Source organism: Haliotis cracherodii, unplaced genomic scaffold (assembly GCF_022045235.1).
Source record: "Haliotis cracherodii isolate W230 unplaced genomic scaffold, xgHalCrac1.p SCAF_4, whole genome shotgun sequence".
Classification (NCBI taxonomy): domain Eukaryota; kingdom Metazoa; phylum Mollusca; class Gastropoda; order Lepetellida; family Haliotidae; genus Haliotis; species Haliotis cracherodii.
Window position 1 is genome coordinate 27865696 of NW_027266297.1, and position 11211 is coordinate 27876906.

At 38.9% G+C, this 11211-nt stretch overlaps 1 protein-coding gene across 1 annotated transcript; it reads right to left on the minus strand.

Moving 5' to 3' along the window:
• Positions 1–222: 222 nt before the first annotated feature.
• On the minus strand, positions 223–9587 carry LOC139480012 (probable methyltransferase-like protein 24). Its single transcript, XM_071262985.1, has 6 exons — positions 9041–9587; positions 8606–8691; positions 6820–6948; positions 6030–6104; positions 3058–3199; positions 223–1473 (listed from the first exon to the last, which is right to left on the minus strand). The coding sequence occupies exons 1-6, from the start codon at positions 9182–9184 to the stop codon at positions 1156–1158; spliced, it is 894 nt and encodes a 297-aa protein (XP_071119086.1). The 5' UTR covers positions 9185–9587; the 3' UTR covers positions 223–1155.
• Positions 9588–11211: the final 1624 nt, after the last annotated feature.

The following is an 11211-nucleotide window of genomic DNA, read 5'->3' on the forward strand; positions in this document are numbered from 1 at the left end:
GTACGATCAATATTAAAGCCAACTATCTACACCAACCATTGAGTTCAAATGCTAATGTAACACCAGTATATCAAACCAAAGCAAACTATTCATAGACATCACTGAATCCAATACCAACTTACAATCGCGAATTATCGTGTATGTTTGAAATAGGAATGACCACGCCTTGATTTACGGAGAACGTAAATGAAAACATGTAATTCGTCACCACTCGCCCCTTTCCATAATCTGCATGAATACTCATCCCCCTATCCATGAATGTTATTTGCGAAAATACGACAAACCAATCAGAATGCGCGTATGACTTCAAGTATTTTGGGCAAAAAATCCGTCGGGAATAATTTTAGAACTTTACACATGTCTTGCATCTAAAAATATACCCTTGATACAGTAAAACGTGTTAAGTCAAACTTTATAAAATATGTAAGTCCCAATGTCTTTTAATAAGCAACTGGAAAATATATGACTTTGAGGAAATATGGGAGTTGACAATTCTTTTAACTATGCCCGTTTACCCTTAGACGCAACCCAGTCGTAAAAATGACCATGAAAGGGGCACGAGTCACTATTCGTCTTGTCACGGAATAACATGAGTTGGTCACGAATATTCATAGGCCCAAGAAAAAAATCCATTCGTAACCACTCGTCTGTTTCCGTAACCTGCAAGAAGACTCGATCTCAATCAATCAAAGATATGTGCTTAAACACAACAAAGCAGTCTGAATGCGCTTATGACGCCAAAGAACACCATCTGAACGAGAACGACCTGGACATGGCGGTAGCTTCCATACTTTAACACAGACTTACGGTAGTCGTAGCGCTAAGATGCTTTGTATAGCGGGTCCGGGGAAAGTAAATCAGTAGGGCGATCGTGATCCTTGGATTCAAAAGTATGCATGTCTTCAATTACAACAGCTTTGGGCTCAAACCAATGACTAGTAAGGCACATGTTATCTTAAGATGCAGTTACCACCAAATTCACATTTCGGACGGTTCTTGTGTGCTTGTGTGCTTGACCTGGAATGCCATATTTAAGCACACGCTGGCGTATAACTAATGATCGATGAAAACGGGCGAGGTTTACCAAAGAAATGACGTCATCGCATCGTGAAGACACTTCTCAAATACATTGGTCTTAAAAAAACAAAACCCACGTCACCCAAATGTCCTTATATCACTGCGTACCATGTAAATCTCATGACAACCTGTTCGCTCCATGCCAAATACTGACTTGTATTTAGCGTCCATATTTTTATTCGTAAGGAATATCCTAAAACCTTCATTGTAGAAGTCTCTCAGCAGTTCCAGACCTCTCAAGTACTTGTCTATGTCAGGCTCTGGCTGGCCGTTCAGCTTGACGTGAATCTCAAAACAAAACTGTTTCACATTTTTCAGAGCTCCACTTTTTAACATTTCAGGAAATGCCCACCATTCCGAATAGTCAATATCAATCTTCAGTAGATCGATCACAGCCTGAAAGATAACGGATACTGCTGAATAAAGAACAAAACAAGCTCATTTCGTTGCAATGGATGCGTCAGTTGGTGAAAGGTGATTCATATACAATAGAAACCTCTATCAACTATTCGAGAATATCGTTATCGCCAAAACATAATTATCCCGCAAACGATATGAATGCTTATTTCAGGAGAAAAACCGGGTCAGAATGCAGTAGACTGAGACTCCATATCCTTGCTTGACAACGGTGTAAGGATCTATACCGAAACGTCGCTTTTTATAGTATTAAAGAAGTTGTTATCCATAAAATTGTGTCTACCTTGTAATATAACTGTTTGTGATTAGACTTAGTGTGAAGCTTTCACGCCAATGACGTAAAGAAGCTATTGGTAACACATGGCGAGGAGATATACTTTGATGTGCACTGACCATCCCCATAGATCATCGTTCCATTGGAATGCTATCAGTTTTTAAATCCCTCTTGTAAAATAGTTGATTTTGAATAACACTACATACATGTACATCTACATGCATTTCAAATATGTGATCGTATGATTTCAAGAGTAGCTTAGCCAGAGAATAATGAACACACGGATAACAATTAAGGATTGCATTCATAAGCATCCCACTAGTGAAAAAAACATGGGGTATCCGAATTCTTTACACTTGAACTAAATAATGCCACAACACAGTAGTTGTCACAGATAAGTAGTCAACAGTATAAACATTTGCATCATCATTGATATTCAATGTTACGTATAATATTAAGGTTAAGTGAGAGAGTTGGGTTTAACGCCGCTTTTAAAAACATTCCAGTTATATCACGAAGTTATTGTCACAAGGAGGGACGTTTTATATCGGTGATTGGAAATGTCTGCCATAGGATTTGTGAAAACTGTACTTGTGCATACAATAATAAATAAGACATATATTTCAAAGAACTAACGTCCTTATCGACAAGGGGCGGTCGGGTAGCCTAATGGTTAAAACGTTCGCTCGTCCTGCCGAAGACCCGGTTTCGATTCCCGACATGGGTACAATGTGTGAAGCCCATTTCTGGTGTCCCCCGCAGTAATATTGCTGGAATATTGCTAAAAACTTCTAATCGACCAAAGTAAGTTGATATATGTTTATATACGCAAATCCGGTCATATGATATTTGAGTTCGTTTAAAACCTGCACAATCCGCGTTTTGTTCCTGTATTAGGGGTAAGAATCACCTTCACATTGGTCTTTCTCTTATAGTTATTCTTATCGTTAAGTTATCCGTGGTCACTGGTCATTACACTAACCATATGTCGCACATTGTGTCCAACTGTTTCCCATCTGTTTTTTTAAACCATAATTTGCTTTCCCAAAACATTAGTGAATACGTTTCCTGTTTAAACAAGTCATTGAAGTTGTAAAAACTACAGTAAACTACGGTTAAAACGAATTCCAAGGTACCACTAATTTTAGTTCGTAATAACCGTAGTTCGGTATAAGCATATATACAGCATATATACAACAAATTGTCGGGACTAAAAAATAAGTTCGTTATATTTGTAAGTTCGTTATAAGCGTGTTCGTTATAAGCGTAGTTTACTGTATAGCTCTTACTTCTGCGTGGCTATTTTCTTTCAAAATGGAGGAGAAGGTCCGCATACGCCAACCCATAGAGTTCGTGGTATCAGATGTATTTAGGCCTGTCCGATGGAAATGAATGTTGTTCTTCCTGTCATGATCTGGCACTGTTGACATGCTGAAACAACACATTTACAAGACAATATGCATTCATAATGTTAAATATGGGACAAAGTTTCGTTTGTAATATCAAAAATATAACACAAAAGATACGTTGTTGAATATTGTATTCTAAATGATGTTATCTGTCATAATTGTTCATATGACACACTGTTTTCGTGGATCTCGAAATCACACATTAAATTATTATTATCATTTTTGTTAATAAGGGAATAAATCAAAATCCATTCTGGGCGCACACGCCTAATGTCGATTTCATTAAGTATATGACATTGTTGACGAAGTACACGATTAACGTGGGATTTAGTGTCGTCATTAGGTGTGACGTCACACTCGCGTTTTAAGGTCGTGATAAAACTGTAAGTTCCTTGACAGGTATATCCCTATTGACTAGGACTGCAACGAAACAGGAAGGTCACGACACGATACGCATCTCGATATTCTGGTCACGATACGATACGTATCTCGATACGCAAAGATAAAAAAAAAACAAGACTTAAAGCATGTAAAGATTCAACCTTTCATGATTTTGGAACAGTCAACATTATTTTATAATAACAAGACTACTGAAGTTGTTCAACTTTCCTTCAAAACAATTCAAAGTTCAAACACCAGGAAAAAATTAATGTACTCCACCAGTGATACAACTTCAAAGAATTTTGATGCAATGGTCGAAGAAATTGTATCTGAAATTATTCTTTTATCAGGAATAATTTATTCCAATATCGTGTTACCTTAGTTGCAGCTTTTACTATATAATTATATATTTATAATTATAAGAACCACAAGTGTAGCATTTTGGTACTGGTGATATTTTTACGTATGGAACAATTTGACCAGTCACCCTAGGGACTTCCCGTGCTACATGTATTTCAATTGCGATAACGTTATGTTGACATGTAATAGCCAAATTGCAACAAATATGACTTTTAACGAGTCAAAGTATGGCATTTTTAATATATGTATCCATCCTCGGGCAACTAAAGTTCGTTTCAATGCGTCAAAAGCGGTAATTTGACCGTGGTTGCTGTATCTCTTCACACACGATTTCACATAACTTAATGAAAACAATATTAAATGAAATTTTGAATAAAATTAATAAAATATATTACAAACACAAGTCCAGATATACAATGAACACGTTTTAATAACAAGATAGTATAATAATGGTATTGAATTGCGTACTTCAGTTCGGATTTGCTGACTGGTATTTTCGGTGTTATGAGCTTGCGGTGATCAGCTGATAATGTTTTATGAGATAGGGAAAAACATCTGTCGGTGTAAAACCTGAGCTTATTAAAAATGTAAGTACGTTTTGGGGAGCCATGCGTTAGCGCGCGCTATAACCAAGTTAGCGGTTTATTGAAAGGCACAGTACCGAGGAAACGGTGTACTTGAGATTGTATGTTCATGTGTATCATACTCGAAATAAGTCACAAAAACATATTTTGAAGCAGACATTCCTTTCGTCAATTCAGTTTCGCTCATATATATTTTTCCCACAGTGGTCGTAAAGTCAAGTTATTTTTTAAATTAAATGATTCGTAAAGCTGATTGACCAGTGGAAGTAATATCACGTTGCTGCATTGATTACGAATTGATCACGTTATATCACCAGAACAACATTGATTACAGTTTCTTTTATAGTTTTATAATCCTACATTTTTCTTCATGTTCTTTCTGAAAATGATGATAATTTTTTATTCACTTCCGGCAAAAAAGAAAATATACACCCATGTTCGATGGTGGCTAAAGTGAAACAAACAAGAAATGGTTATTCGATTGCAATATGTTTGATACTGGTATGGTAGTTATGTTTTGGCCCTGTGTTTCGGTAAGTGTTGTCAGCCTTGTAACGTTTTGATAACGTTTGTAATTTGTGGGTCAAATCCAGTTTTTAAGTGTATACTTTCATTTGCCCAGAAGTTTAGAATAACACTCACGGATGTTGAGTTTGATCTCGTGTCTGAATGTTGAAAGTCCTTCGCCAAAGGGATTTACACTAAATGAATAATCAGTTGCTCGTTGGTAGTCTATGATCAATAGCCACAATTCGTATTGTGAAATATTTTACAAAATGTTCTAATGACCCTCGCTCTTTCATGTTTCTTTGAGACCCACACAACCGATACTGTCAAATTAATAATCCGTCCAATAAATAACCTTCAAAACAATCATTTCTGTGTGCAAACATGGACTGGGTATGGAAATAACTTTGCTGAGCATGTTTGCCTAAAAATACATACTACCTCGTGAATGTGCAGCGATCTGTACATTTACCTGGGCCCATTTCCAAACGTTGCACTATAGTCGATAGGTGTAGCACTACGATCGCACGATCGGTTTGTGTAACGGGTTCCCAGTCAAGTAAGTCTATTGATCATAGGGCTTTGATTCGGCTGCTCTTAAGATGGTCCACCAGTACCGGACAAAACATGTTTTGTTTGTTTGTTTGTTGTTTAACGTCGCACTCAGAAAATGTAAATAATCGAGTCTGGCCAGTCAATACAGTGACCGACATTATGAGCATCGGTCTACGCGGTCCAACCGATCCCGTTTGTCGCCTCTTACGGCAAACATGGGTTGCAGAAGACCTAGTCTCTACGGATCTTAACGGATCTTTACAAAACATGTAGAATAAACATGAAACTTATAATAACAGTTATCTCCTATTTTTTGAACCAGCGGTTCGCAAAGATCGTATATGAACAAAGAGAACTTCATAGATTAAGAATTTAAATCTGCGAGTGCGGTATATTTTCATGTTGACAAAAAAAGAAAAGAAAACAGGATTGATATAAGCGTCCCTTAAAGAACAATGCCAATACCTGGGATCATATGAGTGGACCTGGCAGCCGTATGTTGCAGCCACTGCGTCGTCGAAACTCCAGTCGTAGTTGATCCTGAAGTATGTATGGTACGGCAAATTGAACTAATAAGTGAGTGAGTAAGTTGGGTTTAACGTCGCTTTGAACAATACTCCAGTGAAATGACGGCGTGTCAGCTTGATGTGGGAAGTAAGCCCGAAATGATGCAGGTCACAGACGTTTACCACTTCGGTGAAACCCACGAGCACGGGTATGGTGCTGACAAACCTAGAAATACAATCGGGGCAAATCGGGATTCGAACCAACGATCACAAGTTTCTGGCATGCCAAAGGGAAGCTACACTGCAAAGCGAACCGCGGCGCCTAACACGACTTGGCCACCCCTGCCCCCTTAACTGAAGGAGACATTTGTCACTTGTAGTGATTTATGAATTCGTTCGACGAGTAATCAAAGTGGTAACCACTCATGTGACATGGACAGAATATCTTGGGACAATGTGGTTAGACTTGATCCAATGTATCAATGTACCCTGGGATTAAAAAAGGGCATTCGGAACGAGGAGCGAGCTCTCAAAGCCACCCTATCCTAGCCCTACGTACATTGCATTATTATACATATGATACATTGCTGAAAGTGTCAGAATATTGGTGTTTATTCAATTAAATTGATAATAGTTTAGCAAGATATCGATGCCAATGAATTACTGATATAACTATTCATCAATTGATTGCCACTGGACAATTTCGCTGAATGTAATGCCAGTATCTGGAAAGACTCGACCAGACCTACCCAAAGGAGTAAATATTGCAGGGTGTCTTGATTTCGTATGGAGGGTCTTCACAAACGTTCCATCCACCGTCGCCGACGTTGCCAAGCCTGGCCACCTTCTTGCATGACATCTGAACGCTGTTCACATAGCTGAAACCACACACATTAAACTCTTTACTGTTGTTTATACCTTAACAAAATGTCAAGTGAAATCCTTTCAGCCCGACAACTCTTTCCCTGGGAACATCTTCATACTCTGCATCTTGATCCGTACCCATAATTCGTTAATGCGAATACGTGTTAATAAGGAAAAGTTCACTGTAAACGGTGATGTCCGGATTAACGCAGTGTCACTGTAGTCGGGCAGGATTGCAGCATTAAAGGGATAACGGGACAGACTGTTTGTGGTGCCTTTTATAGACAGACATTTTCATTACCCATTTGAATGCAGGAAATCATATATATAGAAAGGCATTGAGTGCTTGGATCAAATGATCAAAATGCAGGTATTGAATATAGCATCCGTGGTTTAGTGGTAGAGCGTCCGCCCGGAGAGCGGAAGGTACGGGGTTCGATCCTCGGCCGCGTCACACCAAAAGACGTCAGCTTATTTGATCATAGTTTAAGAAACTCTCAGTACTCGTACACTTTGAGCCTACAGGGACATTGCGAGAGCGGGTTCACACTTGTTAAAGTGAGCACTGACATCGAACGGTGATATTGTTTATGAACGCATCAATCAGAGATAGTCGACCTTGCAAAACGGTCACAGGGAACTAGACTCAGGCAAATTGGCAGTCCCGACAGTCCTTCAAACACCACCTTGTCTGTCAACTTAAAACTTTAAAATGTAAATTAATCCCTTAATTACCTAGAGGCAGTGTGTGCGTATCACATAGGACATCAGATACATGTATCTATGGAATGCACTGCCCATTGATGTCAGGGGATCTGAAGATGTCAACACCTTCAGATCAAAACTCAAGACCATCCTCTTCAAAAGAGCATACGACTGAGCTCTCTTGAGCAGGCAGTATGTCTGGATATGTAGCGCTATATAAATGCGTAATTTGAATTGAATTGAATGTATACAGCTAGACTGAAAATGGACTACAGACCCTGAAATGTAGTCGTTCCTTGACCATATGATCATTGGAAGTTTGTGACAGTGAGTGAGTGAGTGAGTTTGGTTTAACGTCGCGTTGTACAGTATTTCAGTTATATCACTGCTTGTCTCCTCCATGGAAAAGGAAAGTGATGCAAGTCTTAGACGTTTCGCGTTTCTGAAACCCACGAGCAAACATATGGCGTTGACAAACAGACACATGATCAGGGCGAACCGGGATTTGAACGCATGATCAAAGATGTTTGGATTGCCCAAGGGACGCAACTCTGCACAGCGAATTGCGGCAGTTTAGACGACTGGGCCACAATACATGATCCTACAAGGCTCATTCGGTATTTCAGCATAACATAAAACGTATGTTAATTTGGGACGAAACACCCAATGTGATGCCACATGTACCATGGACCGTGGCCACGTACACACAACATTCTCCTTGTGAAGAACGCTCGACTATTTCATACATGTACATGCTGTTGTCGGTGATGCTAATATACAGCTAGATAAGATGTAAGATCTTACCTTGGGTCGACATGAAGTGTTGATATATGATTTAAGTAAAATAAATAGATGTTTGGTTGAAGTATGTTTGTCCTTCCGCGAAATGGTCAAACATTCTCGCTGCACCTGTATTTCTATGACTTCCTGGTAATCAACATTTACTCCTATGGTTATCATTCTTACTTGTGGTATATCTGTGACAGCTGTTCTCTGTTCAACGTCTTCAACACCTCCAACGTGGGCATGGGTTGGCCTCCTGGTAAGGGATTCTATAATATGAAAAAAAAGGATGGCGAAAAGAGCGGACTACAACAAGTTTTATTATTCAATTATCAATAGAATAGGGATCAGTGATTTTCATCAGCGTGCAAGAGATGCTAATCATAAACACACGCGCCAATGAGCAACGTCTGTGTGTGTGTGCGTGTGTGTGTGTGTGTGCGTGTGTGTGTGTGTGTGTGTGTGTGTGTGTGTGTGTGTGTGTGTGTGTGTGTGTGTGTGTGTGTGTGTGTGTGGACCACCCGATCCAGTTAGTCGCCTCTCTTACGAACTAGTCTAACCCGGATCTTCAAGAGTGATTTTTAGTTTGATTGATACTATCATGTCTGAAATACTTACAGCTATCACTGGTCCGATCCTTGCTGAATCATCAGACTTCCTTGCGTTATTTTCCTGATATGTCAATTTGAAGATTACAAACATTATAAACGTCCCCAGCAACACAAAGACGAGGAAGGGAAACCCAAAACTCTTCCTTGGCATCGTGTAGGTTTAGTTTCCAAGTGATGTCCACTCTTTCCAAATGATGTCCACTCTTCCCAACTGATGTCCACTCTATCCAAGTAAGGTCCACTCTATCCAAGTAAAGTCCACTCTATCCAAGCAAGGTCCGCCTATACAAGTAAGGTCCACTCTATCCAAGTAAAGTCCACTCTATCCATTTAGGTCCACTCTATCCAAATGATGTCCTCTTTATCCAAGTGAAGTTCACTCTATCCAAGTAAAGTCCACTCTATCCAAGTAAGGTCCACTCTATCCAAGTAAAGTCCACTCTATCCAAGTGATGTCCACTCTATCCAAGTAAGGTCCACTCTATCCAAGTGATGTCCGATCTATCCATGTAAGGTCCACTCTATCCAAGTGATGTCCACTCCATCCAAGTAAGGTCCACTCTATCCAAGTGATGTCCGCTCTATCCAAGTAAGGTCCACTCTATCCAAGTAAGGTCCACTCACTGCAGCACGAAACGTGGATCTGTGATACATCCAAGCTATAATTATTTTCAAACATTAAAACAATTCACGTCAGACCATTATAAAAAAAGTAATGTTATTGTTTTTTGGTTAATGGGAATTTTGGGTAAGTGGTTGAGGTATATTCTGGCATTTGGTGCCTTGTGTGGGATTTGCATCGTGACTAGTATTAAAACATGTCGTTGTTAACTTATCAAATGACATATATGCTTCCAATATTTACTGAATAATGATAGTATATACCCGAAGGACTGTTTATAGCCGCGTTCAACCCAACTCACGTATGGTCTACTAATGTTTACTAGATATACTTACCAGAAACGTCGTATGATTGTCTTTTACGGCACCAAGTACAGGACCTTCAAGTAAGAAGCTGACAAATACGAATTGCCTCCCCTTAGAACGACGCCTGTCACAAATGCAGAGTACGACCGACAGAGTATATCAAATTGGTTATTGTGGTAACCAGATCGGTCGACAACCAGACAAAGGTATTGAAATAAATTTATATGTATAGATCAACCGACGTGACAGCTGCGCTAAACATGGTTGATAAATGAAGGCGTATAGTGGCCTGGGATCAAATACAGCCACATGAGACACAGTAAGTGCGTTGCTATGCACACAAACGTACATACATCAACATCATTAACAGATAACCTAAGTACTTGTTCTTTACTTAATGGGTAAAATTAGGTGACTTTGGTGGAGTTCTGCATTATTATATTATGTATCATTTTTGCATTATTATAAATAGATCTCACTGGGTGGCTGCACATGTTATGACTGTTTATTATATTATGAGAGTCCTCTCGGGATGCTCATTTATACATGTAAATGCTCTATTGTACATTTTCATCGTCTATGTGTTTTGTATGGAACAATGATGGTGCCCACTGGATGGCTGAACATTTTATGACAGTGTAATATATTATTATTATTAATTGAAGAGTCCTCTCGGGATGCTCATTTATACATGTAAATGCTCTATTGTACATTTTCATCGTCTATGTGTTTTGTATGGAACAATGATGGTGCCCACTGGATGGCTGAACATTTTATGACAGTGTAATATATTATTATTATTAATTGAAGAGTCCTCTCGGGATGCTCATTTATACATGTAAATGCTCTATTGTACATTTTCATCGTCTATGTGTTTTGTATGGAACAATGATGGTGCCCACTGGATGGCTGAACATTTTATGACTGTGTAATATATTATTATTATTAATTGAAGAGTCCTCTCGGGATGCTCATTTATTCATGTAATGCTCTGTTGTACATTTTCATCTTCTGTGTGTTTTGTATGGAACAATGATGGTGCCCACTGGATGGCTGAACATTTTATGACTGTGTAATATATTATTATTATTAATTGAAGAGTCCTCTCGGGATGCTCATTTATTCATGTAATGCTCTGTTGTACATTTTCATCTTCTGTGTGTTTTATATGGAACAATGATGGTGCCCACTGGATGGCTGAACATTTTATGACTGTGTAATATATTATTATTATTAATTGAAGAGTCCTCT

Bases quoted from the DNA above. Each gene is read 5' to 3' on its own strand.
- LOC139480012 (XM_071262985.1), bottom strand. From the start codon at position 9,184: ATGCCAAGGAAGAGTTTTGGGTTTCCCTTCCTCGTCTTTGTGTTGCTG. The intron at 8,692-9,040 runs GTAAGTATTTCA...TTCATATTATAG, and splicing joins GGATCGGACCAGTGATAGCT to AATCCCTTACCAGGAGGCCA. The intron at 6,949-8,605 runs GTAAGAATGATA...GTGTGGTTTCAG, and splicing joins CTGTCACAGATATACCACAA to CTATGTGAACAGCGTTCAGA.